Raw genomic sequence first — 24,252 nt, 5'->3', positions numbered from 1 at the left:
AATAAATACTGATTTCTTTGGGAAACTCAGTACTGACTAAATTTGGGGACAGATAGGGTATAGTGCCTTTCTATTCTTGACATCAATTTGTTCCAGGTCAGTAGCAAGAAAAGCTTCCAGTATCTGATTCCTGTAAGTTGTAGGGAACTGGTGAGCTTGGCTCTTTACTCATTTGGCTACTGCTCCACATCTTGAAAACTTTAGTCAGGATTTTGGAAATGGGTATAAATATGATGATGGGTGGAAGAATGAGGTGGGTCTCACTGTGGGAAGCCTGCCTGGAGTTGTGCACCTCAAAACTGAAACAACGAAATTTACAACCAGCAGTCTGGATTCTTCTTCCCTGTTTAATATTTTTTTTCTTAAATAGACCCACTTATTTCAGTAAAACTACTTGCTAAATAAGGAAGTATATATGACAAGTGTTGAACTGTTGAAGAAAATCTGCAAAATGGGATGTATTTTTAGGCTTAGTGGAAGTTGCATGAAGACTTAATTAACCTTTTACCTCAAGATGTCCTTTTCCATACTTTGCTTAAATTTTGAGTCACTGATGGCTGAGGTAGTCCTTGATGTTGTGTGTGAGTTTCTCTATCTTTGTCTGCAAAAATTCTGAAAAGATCCCTACGTTATTATAAATGTTATGCCTTATTTCCTTTAAAAAGCTTGATTTTAATGCCACTGTCAGTTACTTTCACCAGAATTCAATTATTGTGCATGCAGTTTTCATGCGTGACCTTATTTGAGGAAGACAGATTGGGGGAAGTTGGTTAGAAGCAGTTGTGAGATAGGATCCTGGAAGAATACAAGATTTACATTTTTGGAAATGCTTCTTACCTAGATTGCATCCTAAAAATGAATTAACTTGAAAATGTTGCAGGCAACTTTTTTTTTTTTTTTTTTTTTTAATCAGATTTTAACTTTGAGTCATTTTTTGAGGTTATTTGAAGCATTTTTCCCATTTAGATTCTAAAAAATACGAGGTTTACAAAATATTCTAACTGTATCCTAAAGAGGCATTTTTTTTCTTAAGGATAGAGTGAGGACTTCATTTAGTAGAGCTGTCATTCTGGCACCTTTCAAGAACATTATCATCTCTTGCAGTTTTAATTAAAAGGCAAAGTCATTGCTTTCCTAACAAGTGCACCCTGCTGTATCATTCCAGAGTCAGGAGCCAATCTGCCTTGTCCAATACTGGTTATTTATTCTCTGCGAATTAAAATGCACATCTTTCTCTAGGTGCAATTTGATCTTTGAAATAGCTGATTTTAGTCAAACTATGCAGCTACAGTGCATGTCAGATCTGAAAGATGAAATGACGTGGTAGTACTTAGCAGGCAAGATACATGTTTACCATGCAGCTCAGTGCTATTTAGTTAATGTTGTTTGGGAATGAGAATAATTACATGCAAGGAAATACATCCTTGAATTTAAGCTGCATATGTCGTGGGATGTAGTTCACAGTGCTGGGCATGAATTTGAAAAATCCCTCAGTGATAAAAACCTAGGTTATCTGCAGAATATGTCTTTCCCTCAAGAGTTCTACATAAATGGCTACAATTTTCCTGAGCCAGTGTCCACTGACATCAGTTGAGTCTTTCAGTCCCCTTTGGTTCTACAAAGGAAGGCTATGTATGCTCAGTCTTTTTGAAAAACAGATGTTTAAAACTACTTATAATAAGCTCCAATTGCTCCTGCCTCTCTGATTCTCACATGAAATGTGTTGCTCATGACTGGCCCAACAGATGCCTCCTTTTACCTGCTCAAACTGGTAGGCAAGTATCCCAGCTCCTTCACGTTATGTCTGGGTCTTCAGCTTGGTAGCATATCCCTCCTGCAGACTGGAGGGTTGAAAGATCTGTCTGTAGATGTCCTGAGATTGTGGAACTTTTCTTTGAAATGTATCATGAAGAGTCTCACCCCTGTGTCACGCTGCAAGCTTTGCTGCTTTTTCCTGATGTACCCCAAAGGATCCAGCCGTGGTAGGGGTCACATAGGGGAACCCCTCACTCTTTCCTGAAGACTTCAGCACTGATGGACTGCCATCTCTCTGCAAAGGATTTCTTGTATATTAGTGTGTCAGGAGACTGTCTTCTGTCTTCTGTCCCTTTGGTATGTTCTGGTAGTCTGCTTAGTCCCTCAGCTTCAACTGAGCAAGAAGATAGTGTTTTCTTCCAGCCCTCTTGGCTGCAGGTAGAGATGCATACTGCTTAGAAGCACCAGCGATACCTCTACTAGACTCAAAGGTTGGACCTGCAATTGCTGTTGTGCTTGTGGGTCCTCTGTGATAAAGGAGAACCAGATTTAATTCTCAGCCTTGCGTCTATGTCTGTTAGCTGCTCTTTTGTCAGGTTAACAATTTGAAATATCTTCTTGAGGCATACTTTGATTAGCAGAGCTAATGAGGCAGTGGCTGCCTAGCAGACTGGAACAGTAATTTATGCCAGTAGTTTATGAAAAAAAAAAAAAAAAAAAAAAGGGTTCCAACAGAAAAAAGATTTAATCCTTAGGGAAGTTAGCAGTGCTAGTCACAGATATCTGTAGTGAAGCAACTGCTGTTCAGTCCAGAGTCTTGTCAGACCAAAGGGGAGGTCAGTCTGACAATTCTCTGGCATGGAACATTTTCTGGCATGGAACATTTCTCCTTCCTCCTTATTCTTTCCCTCATCGTGAGACCTGTGCATTAATGTGATTCCAGAGACCATTGCTTTTCTAGGAATTGATATCAATTTCATAGATGTAACTCAGCTAGAAGATTTGATTCCCAAGATGCTTTTTACCTTCAAAGCAAGCATGCTGATGTATGTAATTTTTTTCTTCATCTAATGTCCATGACATGAAAGCTGTATTTTTGATATTGCTTTGTGGTCTTGGGGATATGCAACACCAACAGAACCTGCAGAATGTCAGGAGAAGGTGAAGTTTGGTGGATTTTCACCATGGCTGGGCAGCGGAGAATTTGTATGCAAAAAGGGAGGACTTGTGGATATAATGCAAGTGAGTGGAGGCTGGGGTGGCCAGATTCACAGAATCAAACAGAATCACAGAATGGTAGGGTTTGAAGCGACCTCTGGAGATCATATAATCCAACCCCCTGCTAAAGCAGGTTCCCCTAGAGCAGGTTGCACAGAGTTGCATCCAGGCAGGTTGTGAATGTCTCCAGAGAAGGAGACTCCACAGCCTCTCTGGGCAGCCTGTCCCAGCGCTCTGTCACCCTCAAAGTAAAGAAGCTTTTCCTCATATTCAGAGGGAACCTCCCGTGTGGCAGTTTGTGCCCGTTGCCCCTTGTCCTGTCGCACCTGGGCACCTCTGAGAAGAGCCTGGCCCCATCCTCTGGACACTCACCCTTCAGGTATTTGTAGGCACTGGTAAGGTCCCCTCTCAGCCTTCCCTTCTCCTGGCTACACAGGCCCAGCTCTCTCAGCCGTTCCTCAGCAGGGAGCTGCTCCAGTCCCCTCATCATCCTGGTAGCCCTCCGCTGGGCCCTGCCCAGTCATTCCCCGTCTCTCTTGAACTGGGGAGCCCAGAACTGGACACAGCTCTCCAGGTGTGGCCTCACCAGGGCAGAGTGGAGGGGGAGGATCTCCTCCCTTGAGCTCCTGGCCATGGTCCTCCTAATGCACCCGGGGATCCCATTGGCATTCCTGGCCACACGGGCACACAGCTGGCTCGAGGGGAACTTGCTGCCCACCGCAGCTCCCAGGGCCTTCTCTGCAGAGCTGCCTCCCAGCAGGGCAGCCCCAGCCTGTACTGGTGCATGGGGCTGTTCCTTCCCAGGTGCAGGACCCTACACTTGCCTTTGTTGAACTTCATTGTGTTCCATCTCTAGAGACAGCCTTCAGCCCGTTCAGGTCCCGCTGAATGGCAGCACAGCCTTCTGGTGAATCAGCCACTCCTCCCAGCTGTGTATCACCAGCAAACGTGCTGCGGGTACGCTCTGTCCCTTCACCCAGGTCATTGATGAGTAAGCTGAGCAGGACTGGACCCAGTACGGAGCCCTGGGGAACACCGCTAGCCACAGGCCTCCAGCTAGACTCTGTGCTGCTGATCACAACCCTTTGAGCTCTGCCATTCAGTCAGTTTTCAGTCCACCTCGCTGTCCACTTTTAACCCACACTTCCTGAGCTTACTTATGAGTATGTTACGAGAGAAGTCAAGGTAGACAACATCCACTGCTCTCCACTCATCTTCTTAGCCAGTCATTCCATCACAGAAGGCTATTGGATTGGTCAGGCATGATTTCCCCTTGGTGAATCCATGTTGGCTACTACTGATAACCTTCTTTTCTTCCACATGCCTTAAGATGATTTCCAGGAGTAGCTGTTCCATCACTTTTTGAGGGATGGAGGTGAGGCTGACTGGCCTCTAAGGTCCTCCTTTTTGTCCTTTTTGAAGACTGGTGTGACATTGGCTTTCCTCCAGTCCTCAGGCACCTCTCCTGTTTTCCGTGACCTTTCAAAGAATATGGACAGTGTCTTAGCAATAACATCTGTCAGCTCCCTCACATTCAGGGGTGCATCCCATTCGTGCCCATGGATCTGTGAGTGTCAGGTTTGCCTAAATGATCTCTAACCCGATCCTCCTTGACTTAAGGGAAAGTCTTCCTTTCACCAGACTTTGTCTCTTGCTTCCCGGGTTTGGGATTCCTGAGGGGTAGCCTTAGCAGCAAAGACTGAAGCAAAGGTGGCATTCAGTAGCTCCACCTTCTCTGTATCCTTTGTCCCCAGGGCAGCCACCTCATTCAGCAGTGGGCCCATGTTTTCCCTAGTCATCGTTTTCCTACTGATATACTTGAAGAAGCCCTTCTTGTTGTTCTTGACATCCCTTGTGAGATGTAATTCCAAACAGATCTTCGCCTTCTCGTTGCATCCCTGCATGTTCTGACAGTGGTTCTATATTGCTCGGAAGTAGCCTGTCCCTTTTTCCACATTCTGTAAACTTGCTTTTTCTGATTGAGGTTTGCCAGAAGCTCCTTGCTCATCCATGCAGACCTCCTGCCCCCTTTGCTTGGTTTCTTACTCATGGGGGTGTACCTATCTTGAGTGTGGAGGAAGTGATGCCTGAATATTAGCCAGCTGTCTTGGACCTCCCTGCCTTCTAGAGCCCTAACCCATAGGATTCTTCCAAGTAAGCCCTTGAAGAGACCAAAGAGCTCTCCTGAAGTCCAGGGTTGCAATCCTACTTATTGCCCTGCCTCCTTCACACAGGAGGCTAACTCCACCACCTCATGGTCACTGCAGCCAAAAGGCTGCCCCCAGCCTTCACATCCCCAGCTAGTCCTTTTTTGGTTTGTAGTTCAAGGTCCTGTAGTGCACCTTGCCTTGTTGGGTTTTCCACCACCTGTGTCAAAAAAGTTACCATCAGTGCTCTGCAGGAACCTCCTGGACTGCATGTGCATAGCTATGTTGTCTTCCCAGCAGGTATCAGGGTGGTTGAAGCCCCCCATGAGAACCAAGGCCTGTGGTCATGAGGCTACCTGCAGTTGTCTGTAGAATGCCTCATAGACTTCCTCTTCCTGATCAACTTCCCTGTAGTAAACACCCACAACAGTGTCATCCATGTTAGCCTGCCCCTTAATCTTCACCCATAAGCTCTCGAATCATTCTTCATCCACCCCTAGGCAGAGCTTGATACATTCCAGTTGCTCATTCACATGAAGAGCAACTCCACCACCAACTTGCTGGCCTGTCTTTCCTAAAAAGTGCATAGCCATCCGTGACAACATTCCGGTTTTGTGAGCTATCCCGCCGTGTCTCTGTAACTGCAATGAGTTCATAGCTCTGCGACCACACACAGATCTCTAATTCTTCCTGTTTATTTCCCCATGCTGCATGTGCTAGTGTACAGACAACTGAGGGGGTAGGTAGCCCCTGTGTATGTGCGTTACGTGTTGTGGGTTGGTTTTTTTCTGTTTGTTTTGCCTCATTAGTTCTGAGGGCTGTGTAAAATGTAGAAGTGACTTCACCTTCTGCCCTTGATGTCATGCATTAGGTTTTCTGTGAGGCTTACCTGAGGTCAGCTAGTTATTAAGCGATGAAGAATGGTCTAATAAAGAAATAAAGCGTGATTCTTGGCCTGTTTATGGTAGGTTCTGCAGTCTTTATGAGCAAACTCTGTAGAAAACCTGTAAAAATTAATACCTCTTTCACAAACAGAGCTGTAAGGCTTAATGCTTCTGGCAAATAATATATAGCTTTAAAGGGTTTGAAATAGAATATGTTCCTTTAGGTACTGAAGTGTTGTTATTATATGTCTTAAAAATGGCTGTAACTTTTCATGCAGAAAAATTAAATTGCATGAAAGGATATGGCCAAATCAACAAAGGCAAAGAAATGTAGAGCTAAAGCTGCTACTGGGCTTTTAATTTAGCCCTTGGTAACTAGACATTGCTGCGCATACAGTTCCCTGCCAGAGGATCCCCAAGGATTGGCAGTGTTGCATGCTTTAAGATGGCACTGAAACTTTAAGAAGCTTATGGTGGAGCAGCAGTATTGGTCTCGCTGAAATCCACAAAGTCAAGGCTGTTCGGAGTCAAAGCTCTTGTTCCAGCAGTCATCAGGAAAGTGACTTGCTGTTCAAAGTACCATCTTAAAACCTGGTTGAATGCAGCTACACTGAGGCAGGCGTTGAGGCAAGGTCAGCTTTGCTGAAAACTGACTTTGATGATGGTAAAAGTTTTGGACTTTTATCAACATGCCAGGTATTCCCTAATGTAGCAGTGAGCGTGGAAACCAGCCTAAAGCTGCCCCAACGCAATGGCAAAATTTGGTTTTACCTTACCAGGGCTACAGTGGGTAGAAGGCTAAATTCATGGGGAAGATTAGAGTGGCTGAGGAGGACTGAGAAGGCTTTGGGATGTCATTGGGTTGAGGGTAGGGAAGGAGGCCTGAAGGGCTCTGGGGACAGATGGTGACATGGCTAGCTATGTTGGTAGCACATGCTGTCTGGCTTGGGCCCTGCTACATTGGAAGGGAACTATTTTCGGCAAGGTGTTTGGAAGAAGCTGATGGAAGAAGCTGAGGCATCGAGTGTCCTCGTCAAAAGCATGCTCAGGTCTGATGGCATCAGAGAGTGGTCTCTATAACTTAGTAATTACAGAGGCAATGCAAGAAATGCCACATTTTTGCAAAAACCTTTGATCTGTCGTCCATCCGTCCCCCCTTTATATAAGCAAGCTTGAAGAATGTATTGGGCTTTTATGGACAGGTTAATGAAAGTTGTTGGAGCAGTGGATGCACGTACATTTGTGTTTTCTGGTCATTAAGTGCCAGATGTCTTGAAGAACCTGTCATATGTCAGCTCCTATTTAGGTATTTCGTTTCCAGAAACATTGAGTATCGAGCTTTTCCAGTCCCTAATGAGAGCTGCTGGGTGTTAAAAACCTTTTGAAAATATAGGCACTTTTTACATGTCTGAGTAGGGAGATGAGCGCTGGGAAACTGTTGAAGGTAAAAATGGCTGAGCAGTTTTGAAAATTGAGTCCTAGGAGTCTGTCTTTCCAGTATTTGTGTTGAGGAAGGCTGAACAATAACGTTAGTAAGAGCAGACTCTGTCCCTTTGAGGTAAACTAGGGACCAGATCGGGTGTGTATTGTTAATTTTTCAATCAACAAGGCTGTGAGTCAGTTCCCTGGTGTCTTGGGAATATCTGTGGCGTAGAGGGCTACTGGCTGTAAGGGTATCTGCCAGTCTTGGAGGCTGTCCGTTGTGTGTTCACATTCAGCTACCGCGCGGTTCTCGGCACTGTTTGTGAAATACCTAAAATGCTGTGAGCAGTGGTGAGTGGGCTGAGGACACTGCTTAGTGACTGGCTATGAACAATTTGAAGAAAAGGCTGCCGTTGCTAGTTGTTTTTCTTCCTGAATATGGTATTTTGTCACTTACCATCCGTACTGTATTACATAGCAGATTGTTGTTTACTTTTATGTTCTACTTTTAGAATTTTTGCAACCAGTAAATGACTTATCAAGAAAATAAGTTTATGTAGAAAATGAAGTGTCAAATTATCCACTGTTTCGATTACTTGGGTGGTTGTTATTTTTTCTCTATAATTGACTCCTCTGAAAAGTCTTTCTTCTCAGAGAGGCCGCTGTGATGTCAGTCGTGCCAAATTGTATGAGATTATGTGCTACAGTTTTGTGACAGAAACTGATATTCATTAGGAAGTTGTGATCACTATAATAAAAAGTAATGAAATGGAGATGCATAGTTGTCTTTCAAAAACATGACAAGCATTCTCTTCTTTCCTTTTCTTTCAGTGCCTGTCAGTCTGCATCTCCTTTAAATTACCACTTGTGCACACAGTGATTTCACTCTTCCATTGGCTAACCTTGTGAGACTGTACATACAACAGGAGGAATTTCTAATGGGTTCAGTCCTTGTGGAAGGTTCTTGGCATCTGACTTGTCTCAGCAGAGGGAGGAGCAGGGAGGAAGAGTTAAGGAGAGGAAGGGAAAATCAGAAAGAAGGGAAACTGGAAGAAGATTCATGTAGATTGCCTTGCGTTCTTTTCCTCTGTTGATCAGTCACAGCTCTGAGCACTTTTGCAGTGGTTTGCCGGTGAGAGAAGTGGCTGGTTACATGCACAAGCACCGTACAGCATTGCAATGACTGTTCTCTCTCTGTCACGCTTCTCAGTCTTATATAAATGTTAATACCTTGACCTCAAAGAAGACAACAAATGATGGAGGTCAGCAGGTTAAGGGTGGCAGTACCATACGAAGGCACAGCTCAGGCTTCTCTTCACTTATCTGTAGCAGAGTGCACACAAAAGTAATCAGGGTTCACATCTACAGGCTATCTCTCCTGATTTAGCTCAGTTAACTAGCTGAGGCATTAAGTTAATTTTTCCTTGGGCATTGGTATTCAGGAAGCACTTTGGAGCTGTAACTAAGATCAGAGCTCCGTTATTTTAGTCATTGTGTGCATATGTACTAAGAAGTTAAATCTCTTTTATTGAGCCAGTGTATTTTGTCTTGCATTGTTGCAGGCTTAGTTAACATGCAGTCAGTCACTTTTTAAACTGCAATAACCTTTCTGCATGCCTTACCTCAGAGACTCATACCCTTTCCTGCTGAGATAAGTGTATTAAAGCCAAGAGAACACAAAAGCAGAGCAGGAAGAAACAATTCACTAGCAAGACTGCTGCTGGCCCCTAATGTTTGTGAGTGGCAGATTTAAATCCATGCTTAACATGGTCGAGACTTCCAAGGCTGGACAAATAACACTGAGCACCATGAGTGCTGATTACTGGAGGATCTTCTGGAAGACAAGCTGCTGCCAACTCTTCATGTACATGAACGATCCTCATGGCTTCTTTTAAAGAACAGAGCAGTTCCTCCCAGTCAGCTGCTTCATTGCCATGCATGAATGTGCCGGTTGGCTGCTGTGTGCTCCTAAGAGGTGGTTGCATTTCATCAGCACCCTGCAAAACATAGTTGTTTAAATATTTTCCTGAAAAGAATGCCAAATTGCTCTAGTTGCTCTATTATTTTAACTTTGGGAATGTTCTCCCAAAGCCTGCTCAACAATCAGCATCAGGCAGTTAATTGAAAAGTTTTCCAAGATGTGTTTACTTATGACACCTTGTCTCACTGCTGTTACTGACAGAAATAATGCAATATTGAGTCACTACCCATTTCAGCTGTAAATACTAAACTGGATTAAGTAGGCTTTTCTCTCACTAAAATCCTTTCCTATGTATTAATGAAATACAATTTGAAATGGCAGTGATAATAAGTACCACCTTAATCCTCTGCTTTCCTGCCTCTAGCTGTTTAAATCAGTTGCGTGAAGGTCAGTAGTAAAGGAAATATGGACAGAGGGTTTATCCTTGTTGCCAGTGCTGTTGGGAAGCAGCTTCATAGCTACCAGTCACTGGTTTGTACATCTTTTACCACTGGTGTTCCATGGGTAAGAGGAAAGGACAGCAGTCATCTCACTTCTTTTTATTTCCTAGATGCTTTTATAGGCTCTGTCATCACATTAGCTGAGTGCCTCCCAGCCTTTGTTGTATCGGGCCTCTCACTGTCCTTTTCAGAGATGGAGAAAGTAGTCTCCTCATTTATGGAGGTGATCTTGAAATGCAGAGAGAGTGACTAATTCCTTGGTCACAGGAGGAGTTAAATTCCACCCCCTGTGCAGCACCCCAGTGATAGCTGAGAAATAAGCATGTATCTAGGCAAAATCCCAGCTTGCTTTTTCCAAGAACATGAGGTACCCAAGTTGCTGTCTGACTCTGTCCAAAAGGAACGACCTTTTTTGTTAACTTTACAGTGGGTGGACTTCAGTCTTGAAGGGTGGGCAGGAACTTTTCAGAAGTGGAATTCTTCTACCTCATTTGGAACGAACTGCAGTTGTATCTGGCTTTTGAGAAGAATGTCTTCTGCACTTGTTTTAGACTTAAGTGGTTTAATTATCAGCTGGTAACTGATGCAGGTTGTTTTATAAAAAATTCCCAAGCTTTCCAAATAGCAGTGCCTCTATTTATGTTCACCTTTGTACAACTGCGTGAAAGTGATTTTGAAAACATGTTGTAATAGAGAAGATGATGACTTCTCAACTGAGATGTAGAGCAGGGGTGTTACAGGCCACGAAGCAGCTGCAGAACCTCTAGGTCTTCTTGTGGGCTTATCAATCAGCATTAAGGACAGGATAATATGAATGAGGGAAATTATTTCACAGTTTTAAGATGAAGGATATGCAAAAAGTTGGTTTAACTAAAGATACTTTAAGGGTTAAAGGTTTTCCACTTTGTGATTTAGCTTTACATGGGTGTACTGAATGATGGTCAATGCAAATAAAAGTTCAACACACTGGGAGAAAGGAGGCGGAGAGCAAGAGAGAGATATGGATCCATACTATGTTATTACCCAGCTGTTCTCTTTGATTTGAAAGGAAAATGCACCATTTTCATTTTGCAGCAAGAAGGGTATTTGGAATGATTTTATTTGCTTTATGCTGGTGTAAGCAGTTAGGAGAACTTTATATGCCTACCTAACATGAGGATCTAGCCCTTAGCTTGACTTCTAGCTTTTTTTCCCTAACATCATGCAAAGTCAGAAATGCATTTTTTTCCCTCCTTTGTAGGGACTTGAAGTATTATTTTCAAAAGACCAGTTCAGAGTGATTGCACATCAGACTGGATGCTGAATGGGACCTCAAATGCGACACTAATCTGCCTCATTCACTTTGAAAAACCAAATTCTTTGTATTTTCCTTTTAAAGTCAGGGCTGAAGGCATCCTCTTTCCCTGCATGCAGTACTTGAGCCCTATGGATTGAAGAAAGAAGGGCGTAAGAGGAGGAAATTGCTAACAAAATAAAATATAGCTTTGGCTTTTTACAGCATATTATCTGGGAAGAGGGTCTCTTTAGTATGAGTAAAACTTGTCAATTGCGTGGTGATTAAAGTGTACTGAAAGACATACAGGAACTATTCAGGCTTACCTCAGCAAAGCTACATTTCCTCCATTCTTTTGTGTGCCTTTGGTGTAGTCTAGGTCTTGGCACTCTGTTTCTGCAAGGAGATGCTATCATTCCCTTCCTTTCCTCCATTCATTCAGATCTGTACTTCGCAAGAAAGGAAACTAATTTATGTAGGTATGTAGCATTCTTTCTTCTCCCCACCTCTAGAAGAAGATAGTCGTTGATTCACTGAGATGCTTTCCATATCAAAATTCACTATAAAATAAGACCAGTGTAATCTATGGGAACAGACAGTATTTTTTGGTAGATTTTGCTGAACTGACATCAATGATAAGGTACTGTTGCAACTAGACTGGATAAAGTTTTTTGCCACATGGGGGAAAAAATACTGCCCTTGGGTATAGCTTCTTGTGTCAGTTGGCTTTGATTTGTGGCCTGTAATTTCAAACACATACAGAGATTGACTTGCAGAGCCTCAAATCTTTACTCTCTCTTAGTGTGATATACAAGATACTTTGGTAGTCTCCTTCCAGCTTCTGCAGTGCCAAAAGCAACCTTACTGTCAAGTGCCTATGGTATGTCCAGTTGTTGTGGGGAAGACATCAGTGGGAGTAGGCATGGAAAGTGAACGTCTCCCATGTGTCTACAAAGCAAGGTCATAAATTGCAGCAGTAGGTGATACAAATGAAATACCAACAGAAGTTTTCTAACAATAAACATTGGAATCAGTTGCCTCGGAATGCTGTATAATGTGGGATATGCAACGCTTAAATATTAAAAACAGGTTCAACAAACCTCTTTCAGCAATGGTCTTAGATGTAGATAATATGCCTTCAGGCAAAGGAATGGATTAGCTGAACTACTAAGATTTCTTTTGCTTTACTTTTTATGATTTCTTGAACATGTTGACAGAACTGTGGAAATATTTTGGTGTCTTTTCCATCTGTTGACCTGTAAGTAATAATCTCTTGGAAAATCAGTGTAGAAAATTTGTCCCTAAGCTATTAGGTAATTTGAATGAATTCCTTCTGAATTTTCATCAGAAATTGAGGACCTGTTTTTCCAATATGCCTGTTAAGACTGTAAAATGGTTTGACAGCGTGGGTGTATGTGCGATACATGGCTTTGCAAGTAAGCTTTACTCATGGCAAATACACATGTGTTTTTGTTTAATGCATAGGAAACAATGTTATGAGGACCATCCATGGTGTAGGAGAGATGATGACCCAAATGGTGCTAAGCAGAGGATCTATATTTCCCATCAGTGCCCCTGATGTACAGCCAAGCATTCACCCAAGCAAGCAAGCCAGCACCTCAGACAGTGAAGATGTGATCGTCATGGACACCAAACTGAAAATCATTGAGATTTTGCAGGTAATAATGATTGGTGGAATATCACATAGCAGTCATTTCACAGTTCTTTACTTATTCACATACTGGCAAGTTCTGTTACCTACATTCTTACTATTCACCGAGCTGTTAATTGTAAAAATAACACTTTCGTATGAAGAACACTTCTCTGTGTGAACAATTAGACAGTTGTTGTCCTTGCTCTGTTACAGCTCCTTCACTTTTGAAGGAACTAGATGCTGTAGAAACTGTGTCGCTGTAACTGTAAAAAGGCAGAATTTGTCCTTTAATGTGTCTCAGTAATGTTTTCTGAAGACAGTGTGTCTGTTTCCAGTGTCTTTTACACTCATTTTACACTGGGGTAGCTTGCTTGACTGTAGTATTTGACACTTCTGTTACAGTAGTTTGATGAAGGGCAGGATTGGACCTAGACCCACTGAAGTCATGCCAGGTCATGCATGTTTGAAGTCCGTTTCAGATTTCCACTGTTAGACTGAGGATAGTTTGAGGGTTGATACGATTTTCTCCCAGCTGAACTGACAAGCTATATGACGTTAGTACGCCTCTTAAGATATAATTTTCACTTTGTGCTATTAGTAAGTGAAATGGCACACATTTGTTCAGTGTATCAAATCCCAGTTTCTGCAGTACTTATGCCCTGAAGGAGTGTTTCAGTGTTTTCTATAAATTCTGCAGATCTGTTGGTACCATTGTCACTTTTGAAGGATTCGATTTGTTCTGACTGCTTATAAATTATTTAATTACCTTAATTACTTGTCATCTGAAAAAGAATCAGTTGTTAGAGTACCCTCAATACGCATACTTTGGTTCCGGGGCTCCTTTGGTTTAAGGCTTATGGTGAAGGACAGAGTGTTACGAAGTTGTATCACCTAAATAATACCATTCATGTGTATTGCTTCTCATTTTAATTTGGTTTTTTTGGCTGAGTTTCTCTCCATACTGTCTTGCTGTACTGGCTGATGCCTAGGAGGATGATTCCAGGACACCAACATCGTCCTGTGCATTCCCTGGCTGCTCACAGGCAAAAGAATCACGTTTTGTCTCATCCGTTTTCACAGCACATCTAGTGCAAGAGCACCCAGGATTGGAGAGTGTTTAATCTTAATTTGTTACTTAAACAATGACTTGTTAGTTGCAGTTTAGTCACATGGTCAAATTACTGCAAATTAGCAAATTGTCATGTTGGGTGAATCACAGTAAGTGTGCATATATGTGATCTTAGTTCACAAGAAATACAAAATAATTTAGTTTTGTTTAATATGCAATGAAGGAAGATTAATTTAAATCACATTACCTTTCATTACTGTGCTGTTACCCTAAAAGGTGAGTAAGAATATTTTAGATTTATTGTATTATTGTGCATAGCTAGTACAATGATGATTAAAGCTATTCTATTCTAAGAAATATTTCAGTTTATAATAATTTAATTCTCAATATATCCTCTTAAGTAAAGGCAATTTTACTTAAGAGTTTCCATTCTGCCATCAGCCAGAATTAAAAGCCCGATAGACTTAGTTGACTATACGTGGACTTGGGAAATTTTTATTTTAAAAAATCTTGCTTGTGCAGTTATAGGGTGACTTGATCATGGAACCAAAAAACCCTGCCTTTTTTCCTTTTTGTTCAACGATTTTAAAGAATATTTATTGTTTCTTAAACTGACATTTGGTTTTAGATGGTATAGTTCTAATTAAATCCTATTACAGTATTCTGGGTCTGGGAAGCTTGTCCGACTTAGAGATCAAAGAAGCAGGTTGCCACCATTTGCTAAGTCATCACCTGTTGCCTGAGTCTTGGTAACAACATAGGTGTTTTCATCCACGCCGATTGAAAAATATGCTAAATGATCTTAAACCTGTTTCATTGCATGCTTGCATTTACTGTGGGCAAGGAGCGTAAGTGTGGAAACACTGAAACTCAGTCAATGGGCAGTCAGTTGAAGTGTAGGATGTACATGTGTCAGTCCTTAAATTGGGCTAATGTTTCCAGCCTAGTTGTTTTCCTCACTATTCCAATATAAAAGCAGCCCTTCCAGCTTTGAATTAGGATTTTCCTGCATGAGTTTCTGATTTCACAGCTGAGGAACAAAAGGCAACAAGGTTCAGAAAAAAGCAGAGTGCTGAGGGGGGATCTCTGCTGCCATTACAGTGGTAGCTTCCAAAGCCAAACTTCTTTTTTGTGGTGTGCTGGCAACACTAATAGGAGCTCATGAAGGAAATGCTATTTGCTCCTCACATTCTCAACTGATCATGAGCAATGTAACAAAAGTTAATTCCAGGCTTGCGCTTCACTCCATGGGAACCTGGAGTTACTGCAGCACTGCTGCCTTTGGCTGTGGGCATCTGAAAGGGTAAGCCTTGAGCCTGTTATCTTTACTCTCAACCCCACTCCACTTCTTATCTTCATGGGGCATTAAAAGTCCAGCTGAAATATGAAATAATTGGTTTCAACATGGGTTTGAATGTAATGATCTGTCTCATAGGCAGTGAAGACAAGGCAGTGTGCTGGAGCCCCCAGACAAATCCGGTCTGCTACTTAGGATTCAGCAGTCGATAGGGTAGAGTTCAGTGTGTCTCAGGATGGTCAGAGTGAAGAAAGAAATCACAGAAAACTGATGAATGTAATGGATTCTTTTTTTGTAGTGGCCATATTTACTTAAAATATTTACTTAATAATTCATTCAAAATAATCCTGTATCCCTGTACGTGCCACCACAGAAAAATCCTAACCCATGTTACAAATGGCAGAAGAAAAGTCTTATTAAAACTTTTTTTTTTCTTGTAGTTCATTCTCAGTGTTAGACTGGACTATAGAATATCCTACATGCTGTCTATCTATAAGAGAGAGTTTGGGGAAAACAATGAAAATGTTGATTGCTCTACAACATCCCCACCTGACACACCAGGGATTGCCTCAGGTAAATGTCTGTTGTATTGCAATCAGGTAAATGTCTCTGTTGTATTGCAATGTAAAATAATGCTTTGTAGACTATTGCAAACGATGTACTCAACTGCATCAGAAAGGCACACAGCACTTGAAGTTGAAAAGCTTGTGGAAAATGAAAATTTTAAGCAATCCCATAAAAATAAGATTTTTGCTGGCCTGTCCTCTAACAAAAATGTGATTCCTTTTTCCTGTGATGGCGATTTATTTTCATACTTGTGCTCTTCCCAAAACTGCACGATGACAAATCGCGGAGGGTAGATCATGAAAAAATGGTTGGGGTTGGATGAGGACAGATTTAAGTTAGGTGAATGTGGTTTGGGAATGGAGCTTTCCAGGGAGTGTTCTGTGCACACAGAAACTCTCAAAAGGCTGACTGCTGTTGTGTGACCACCTGTGAGTAGGGGAGAACTGCTTTAATTGTAGGTGCTGTGTAAAGAGGGACAGGTAAGGAGTACTAAAGTCTTTAGTACTAAGTCATATTAAAGCTATTCTAAAGCAAAATGACCGTGAGTAAATGATCAGCAGCACAGAGTCTAGCTGGAGGCCTGTGGCTAGCGGTGTTCCCCAGGGCTCCGTACTGGGTCCAGTCCTGCTCAGCTTACTCATCAATGACCTGGGTGAAGGGACAGAGCGTACCCGCAGCACGTTTGCTGGTGATACACAGCTGGGAGGAGTGGCTGATTCACCAGAAGGCTGTGCTGCCATTCAGCGGGACCTGAACGGGCTGAAGGCTGTCTCTAGAGATGGAACACAATGAAGTTCAACAAAGGCAAGTGTAGGGTCCTGCACCTGGGAAGGAACAGCCCCATGCACCAGTACAGGCTGGGGCTGCCCTGCTGGGAGGCAGCTCTGCAGAGAAGGTCCTGGGAGCTGCGGTGGGCAGCAAGTTCCCCTCGAGCCAGCTGTGTGCCCGTGTGGCCAGGAATGCCAATGGGATCCTGGGGTGCATTAGGAGGACCATGGCCAGGAGCTCAAGGGAGGAGATCCTCCCCCTCCACTCTGCCCTGGTGAGGCCACACCTGGAGAGCTGTGTCCAGTTCTGGGCTCCCCAGTTCAAGAGAGACGGGGAACAACTGGGCAGGGCCCAGCGGAGGGCTACCAGGATGATGAGGGGACTGGAGCAGCTCCCTGCTGAGGAACGGCTGAGAGAGCTGGGCCTGTGTAGCCAGGAGAAGGGAAGGCTGAGAGGGGACCTTACCAGTGCCTACAAATACCTGAAGGGTGAGTGTCCAGAGGATGGGGCCAGGCTCTTCTCAGAGGTGCCCAGGTGCGACAGGACAAGGGGCAACGGGCACAAACTGCCACACGGGAGGTTCCCTCTGAATATGAGGAAAAGCTTCTTTACTTTGAGGGTGACAGAGCGCTGGGACAGGCTGCCCAGAGAGGCTGTGGAGTCTCCTTCTCTGGAGACATTCACAACCTGCCTGGATGCAACTCTGTGCAACCTGCTCTAGGGGAACCTGCTTTAGCAGGGGGTTGGATTATATGATCTCCAGAGGTCGCTTCAAACCCTACCATTCTGTGATTCTGTGGTTTGCTTCCTGATAAATGTTCTAAAGCTCATGTCTCTGCTTTCTGAGAGTTGGCTCATCTAACAAAAAAATTTAGAAGTTTCATATTCTGTGTCATTTGTGGGTCGCTGGTGGTGGTTTGTACAGCTCCAAGCACAATGGGGCTGTGGTTCATCACTGCAATTTGATTCTTCGTCAGTAGTAGTAATACACAATTTAACTCTGCCCCATGTCCTGTTTCTTCCCTACTACTCTTGCTGATAGTGAATTTTGCCTAGTTGAGGGATGTGTAGTTAAACCTTTACATGATAACATCTACTTTAAAGAGGAACAGAGCAGTTTAAACAATGATCGCTGGCATGATTGGGCTTTTTTAAAATTTTTATTTTGTTTTTTTCCCCAGCAATTGTTCCTGACATAGATGAAATTGCAGCTCAGGCTGAAACCATGTTTGCTGGCAGGTATATTCTCTGAAGTTTTACCACTCTCTCTATATCTGTTTGTTCAAGTTGATATTTCTCATGGACAATCTCTTGTTTATTTTGTGCTTATTTTCATACCCCTTTCTCTTCCGTTGGCTGCTTCTTATGACTTAACCTATAGATAGCCAGAAAAATGTCAGAAAAGATTGGATTTCAAACAAGAAAACAGCCCAGTTGGTATGGATTACCGTGGGATTGGGAATGACCACCCTCATAGTTGTAAGAGTTGGCGGAAAGATCTTTTCACATTCCCAGGGGCAGCTGGGGAATGGTGTAGAGGTGTATTGAGCTAAACCATACCAATTATTTATTCACCTTATAATGCCTCACATGGGTGCTTTTAAAGAAAGATCACCTTCTTGTGTACCTTATGGCTGTAGCCCCAAATTTCTTGAATCAGTAGGTTACTGTTGACCCTCAGTATTTCTCATAGACCACATGACCTGTTGTCATTGGACCTTGTGTTTGAACTTTAATTTAGAAAATTTTGTCAACAGTAATCTCTTTCATGTGACTTTTCAAATTAGCTGTAGACCACTTGCCATGATCTTCTGGACCACCAGAGGCCTGTAGATCACAAGCTATGCTTCCAGAGTTTTGGAAGCGATTTCAGCTATGCTGTAAACAAAAAAAAAGCATGGAAGATATCCACACTGGAGAGTTATTACCATTATCACTATATTGATTTAATTTTATGGGTATAATTATAATTATACTAGTAAAAATTAATTCCATTTAGGCAAGGCTGTAGACTTTAAAGTTTTTCTTGGAGCTAGGGAGAAGGATCCACAATATGGCACTCTGATCTTTCCTCTCTCAATCCCTTATGCGTTCTCAGTCTTTACCAGTGCCTCCAGTCCCCTCCCTGAACTCCCATAATGTTAAACAACACACAGCCCTTGGCATCTGCATCTTTAAAACGAACAGAGAGACTGAATGGATTCTTGGAAACATTGCTTCTGCTTTGATATGTTAAGTGTAAATCTGCTTTCTGCCGTTCCAGATTATGAATATGATTCCAGAAATATGACGCTTTTGGCAATTATTACTATTTTTGAGCTTATTTTTCCTTAAATGAAATTTTAATAGCAGCTGAAAGGGAAAGAGCAAAAAGGAAAGGGCCAAATTAATCTCTGATGAAATGCTGCTTACTTCAATTAATTTGGACTGGGGATGAGCTTTGCACAACTTATCTAAGACATAAATGAATGTTTTTGCAATATGGATTTTAATCACAATATTTGACACATTTTGTGCGTACTTACATTCATTCCATAGCATCCATTCTGCTACAAGATTGCTGCAACAGCATATAACTGTAGAATTTAAGTCCTTATAAAATATGTTAAAGTGATGGTTTATTGTTTCCATCCTGCAGCATATTTGATTTGGTTTTAAGAGCTCTGTCAAATGAAGATTGTGTCTACAGGCATATTTATGTCAAAGTTTTTCTTTTTTTTATTTATCTTACTTTACTTGGTCCTTTTTTCCCCATTTCTGTTGCAGAAAGGAGAAGAATGCAGTTCAGCTTGATGATGAAGGGGGCAGAACTTTTTTACGGGTCCTCATTCACCTCATCATGCATGACTACCCTCCTTTGCTCTCAGGTGCTCTGCACCTGCTTTTTAAGCACTTCAGCCAGAGAGCAGAAGTTCTGCAAGCATTTAAACAGGTATGGATGGGCATAGTGTTATTCCAGGAAACTGACTTCAGGGAAAGTCTTTCCAAAGGCTCCTTTACTTACCTAAATTGCTGTTTGTAGCATGGCAGTGTTATTTCCTTAGAGGTCCATATTCAGCAGAGATTTATTTATTTTTTTTGTTAAGAGTTGATCTTATGTGGTAGTGTGTATTATAGTTGTGCACCCAGAAATAGTTATTTCTGGCATTGCATCCATTACTGAAAACGTAGGGCTGTGGTGACAGCTGGAATACACGTATCTCACAGCAAGACATAGTGTAGTGATCCCTCAGAGACAGAGTTAGTAGCTCATGTTCTGCAAACAGTGTACTGGTGTCAACAATAAGACTTTCCTGTCTTCAGGGCTACTTAGGCTGGTTATAAAGCTCTCTTGTTATTCATGTGATATTTCTAGTTCTAATTCAGGTGTCTTTGCATTGTGCTCCACTGCATGGTACAGATAGGCCCAAATAACAGGAAGACGGTAATAGAGCCAAGCCTGTTTTCAGCTTTTATTTTCTGCTTGATCACGGTGCATGTGCAGGCTCCATGTGTCAGTGGATTAGGATGGGGAGATCTGATGTCATGGGTCTGGATGACAGAGACATCTCTGTTATGTAACCCTATATATAACATATGTTGATAAAACCATCTGATGCTTATTTCAGGAGTCTGATAGTGTGTTGTCTCATTGTTATGTAAGATGTAGAAGTTTCTCTTGTTTGAAAACAGATGAATGATAAAGACCTGGAAAGCTGCTGTTTACTGTTTTTGCAGTGTAGCATAATGGCCTCCCACCAGATTGTTAAAGTTAGGCCATGGTGGTTAGTTGCATAAATAGCTGTTATTCCCAGGTAAGTGAGGACTGAGCAGCTTAACATGTTTTCTTAAAGCATGGAAAAGGCTAACTGACAAATAAACAAAAAAGACTGTAGGGAACACGGAATATAAATGTCTGCGGATGATAGGCATTCATAAATTCTGAAAAATAACAATGTCTTACCAAGCTAAGAGAGAAGATGGTAAAAACTTTATATTACAAAAATAGTGAACATTTGCCTGCATGATTATTATTTTTTTAAAGAGTGTCCCTTTCAGTATTTTTGTCTGCCATGTGACCGTAATCTTTACATAACCGTGATTTCTTAATAGTGCTTACTGATTTACTGTAAAGATTGTTAGTTTTTTCATATATTACCTTCATTAATAATCTTGGTAGAGGAAAGAGCATTACAAAGAAAGGAAATGTGTAGATCATGCTAAATCAAGAACTACAAGTAACAGTGAAAAAAAACCCAGATAATTTGAGCAGTATTAAAAAAAATAAAAAGAGGCAACCATTCAGATGGTGGGAAATTACATGAACTGGAAAGTCAGTTTGTGAGCTCTATTTAAACAAGATTTTCTAAGCCGGCCTAACAATGTTAAAATGTGTTATTTTTCAACATTTGATTACAATGATGTAGGTGATCATTAAAGTTGCTGGCCATTCTGCCTTTTCTTTGAATGACCTGATTCCTTTTCATATCATCCTTTTTTTTTTTCTTGTGAAGTACTTTGCTGATGGTATAAGCTATTTCTGACTGTATTGCTTTAATAGCATGTAACTGTATTGTTTTAATGCCATGAGGATCATAATCAATGCATTAGAACTAACTCTGCATAGAATTCAAGAAATTGTAAATCGGTGCTTGTGCTAAAAATGTTTCGCAGTGTTTTAGAGAAGGTGAGAGAATGTCATGAATGTTGTAACTATGCTGGTTTGGGCAACTACAGTCTCTGACTCTGTTAAAGGTTTTTGATGAATGGGGACTAAAAAGCCTACGTGTGCCATATTTCAATTTCATAGGGGAGGTTACATAAAGCACCTGAAAAGAGGGGCTTAGAATGGAAACTGTCAAGCAAATTACCCAGGCATAAGTGCTGGTGCTACTACTGTAATAGCTTTACAATTTTCTGTATTTCCAGGTTCAGTTGCTGGTGTCTAATCAAGATGTTGATAACTACAAGCAAATCAAGGCTGATCTTGATCAGCTACGTCTGACTGTAGAAAAATCAGAATTGTGGGTTGAGAAGAGCAGCAATTATGAGAGTGGAGAGGTGGGCGACAATCAAACTAAAGGGGGAGAAGAGCCCATAGAGGTGAGTTTAATGCCTTTGCTGTTAGAATTGTTTCAGTGTTGATGGGTAGTTTAATGAACAACTGCATATTTCTGGTCTGGTTAATCAAAGTAGCAAAGTGAGAATGTTCAGTATTCTGGCTGAGCTTTAGGAATAGGCAGAATAGGAAATAAACCTTCTTTTATCAATATGGTCAGTATTCTCTGCTGCTGCTTTCAGTAACTGCATTCTTATGTCATAGAGCTGCCTTAATTTCTAGCGAGCAAGCCACAGTGTATGGCATCATTCTGTGGCCGAGGAAGTAATCTAGGGATCACCTATTGGCAGTTGTGTTGACTTGCTGGAGGAAAGGAGGAATAGACAGTATCTGTTCCTGCAACTAGGGCAGAGGAGCACAAACAAACCCGTATTTTCAAACAACACGATTAATTCCACTGTCCACCAAACATAAGACTGACCTAAGAATAATGAGATTTTGTAGGTGAGCTGTTTGTGATTTGAGAAACTTTAGAACTTGAATCTGGAACCAGGAAGATCTGATATTTAAAAAAAAATATTTGATTTTTTTAAATTAATTTTTGGTTTTTAGTGAAAGCTGAGGTCCTCATATAATCACGAACTCCAAATGCAGTGTTGCAAGAGTTGTTATGGTTGAGGTTTGTGGTATAACAGTAGATAGGTCAGGCTTTCCCACCAATATTTCCATTTTCATCAGAGGAGGTAGGGAGAGATGAACAACTGTGATTTCAGACTCAGCACTTCCCCAATTCTCTTCCATGGTAGTCTTTTCTAGTGGCAAGAAAATGGGCAAGGAAGCAACAAGGGGAAGCTCGGTAGGAAGCCATTGTAGATTATACACATTGTGAAGCCAATGCATTGAGGAAAAGTAGGAGCCTTTGAGAAGAGACAGGATGTTTGCAGATATCTGACATACACTTGGCCTTTCAGATGGGAAGGCAGATTTTAGGTGGCTTCATGGGAGGAAAATCCAACCCTTCAAGGGAGAATCCTTATTTCTTGGGATAGTGTAGGTCCTATTCTTTCTCTGATATAACTTAGCTGAATTTAGTTGTGTCAGAACTGGGGAGGAATCTGGACTTCATGAGCTTTAAGTATGTGTGATATCCTACTTTTTTTCCTCAAGCATAGCTCTAGTAGGAAAGAAAATGTTCCTTTATGTATTTAACAGAAAAAGTAATGGGGAAACAGGTTACAGAATTGCAGCAAGATATTTACAAGGTTTTCTAGCTATAATATATTTAAAAAGTGTAATAAGGTCCTTTTTATTCCTATGGATAGCCCTGATAGCAAAGAAACTCCAGGAAGAGGGGACAAAACAATGTGCTTGAAACAGAAGCATATTTTCAGTGGTTTTTCCCATGAGACATCTGTAGGTCTGTATGTATTAGCAGTGCTTCAATAGATGCATATTATCATCTCTGGCAGATCCTAGAGAGTGTTCTATCAGTAATATGTAATCTGCACAGCTGATTAGATCATCTGGTGGTACTGTCCTGAGAGCTGTGCCAAATTACTGTAGCTCAGAATCTCGTCTATTAATTGATGCCCTGTTAAATTACTCTTTAACAGTCATGGAATGTTTTTACCTGCTATAACTAGTTAAGATAGTGAATGCAGTCTTTGAGATCTTAAGTCAGATGTAAAAGGTGAGGTGCTGGTCATGGTCTGCGGTGTCTGAAACAGGTGGCTAGCTTCAAGCAGATAAACATCCTTGTGGGATCCCATGCTTTCTTGGAATAGGTGCTGGTTATTCGGTACTGAGCTGGATGGACCTCTAGGTTTTTAGGGAATATGTTCCATTTGCCTGTGCTTAATTTTTCCCAAACAACATTAAAGTGCACACAGGGGTTTCAGTTGCGTTCCAGAACAGTCTTATGTTAAACCCAAGTTTCTGTCCTTACTGAAGTACATTACAATATTGGCATAGGAGTTTTAAAAAAAATCAAATACATTTTTATGCCCTTAGGCTTCTGAGTGTTTTTGGGTAACTGTTTACACCTTTCTGTCATAACTTGGGGGTCTGCAGACTTACTCCTTTCCCACCCCACCCCCACCCCAATCATATGACTCCAGAAATGGGATTTGTAGAAAAAAGGCCGTGTTCTTCTAAGTAAAGTATCCAGAGTTCTCCACAGGAAAAATTAACAAATCTTGCATCCGTGCAGGATCATCTTGATAGGAACTGGAGATCAGATTTATAGGAAAGAGTGCTTGGAGTTAGATCAGACATAAATTAGACACCGTATAGGATTAGGAAGAAATGCTGAAATTGATCTCACGTAACTGAGCCTTGCTTGAGAAGGGAAAAGTAGCTAAAGCCTATTTACTTGGTTATCTCTAGTAAGGGTGTTGTGAGTCTGTATAGATACCATGGGCTATGGAAAGTGTGGTCTTTATTGTCCTGTCACTAGAGAACGCATCGGTAGAGTAGCACCAGAAACACAGGTCTGAGGAGGAGAAATAGGCAGTCTCAGTGAAAGGACTCTCAGGTGCAGCTGGAATACAGTGCAGTGGCATTTATAGATCTTCTCATCTTCACCATCCACTGAGAAAGTTCAGTGAGGTTTCAGGTGGTGTAAACTTCCAGCACCCTTAAGCACCTGGTGTTCCCTCGCTCTCCTCCTTTTCTGGTCTGTGGCAGTTTGCTTTGGTTCTGGATATGTTTAAACAAATATCTCCTGAAACATCATATATA

General features: G+C 41.7%; 1 protein-coding gene across 4 annotated transcripts in view; it reads left to right on the top strand.

The window, feature by feature from the left end:
• Window positions 1–24,252, top strand: part of ITPR2 (inositol 1,4,5-trisphosphate receptor type 2) — a 268,298-nt gene that overhangs the window by 92,375 nt on the left and 151,671 nt on the right. For all 4 annotated transcript variants that reach the window (XM_055809374.1, XM_055809373.1, XM_055809376.1 and 1 more), the window contains 5 exons: window positions 12,606–12,799; window positions 15,581–15,713; window positions 17,657–17,714; window positions 19,242–19,407; window positions 21,384–21,557. In XM_055809374.1, coding sequence (XP_055665349.1) covers window positions 12,606–12,799; window positions 15,581–15,713; window positions 17,657–17,714; window positions 19,242–19,407; window positions 21,384–21,557 — 725 coding nt within the window. The remainder of the gene's footprint in view (window positions 1–12,605; window positions 12,800–15,580; window positions 15,714–17,656; window positions 17,715–19,241; window positions 19,408–21,383; window positions 21,558–24,252) is intronic.

Source organism: Falco peregrinus, chromosome 6 (genome assembly GCF_023634155.1).
Source record: "Falco peregrinus isolate bFalPer1 chromosome 6, bFalPer1.pri, whole genome shotgun sequence".
NCBI classification, from domain to species: domain Eukaryota; kingdom Metazoa; phylum Chordata; class Aves; order Falconiformes; family Falconidae; genus Falco; species Falco peregrinus.
This window is presented reverse-complemented; position numbering and strand designations above follow the sequence as displayed.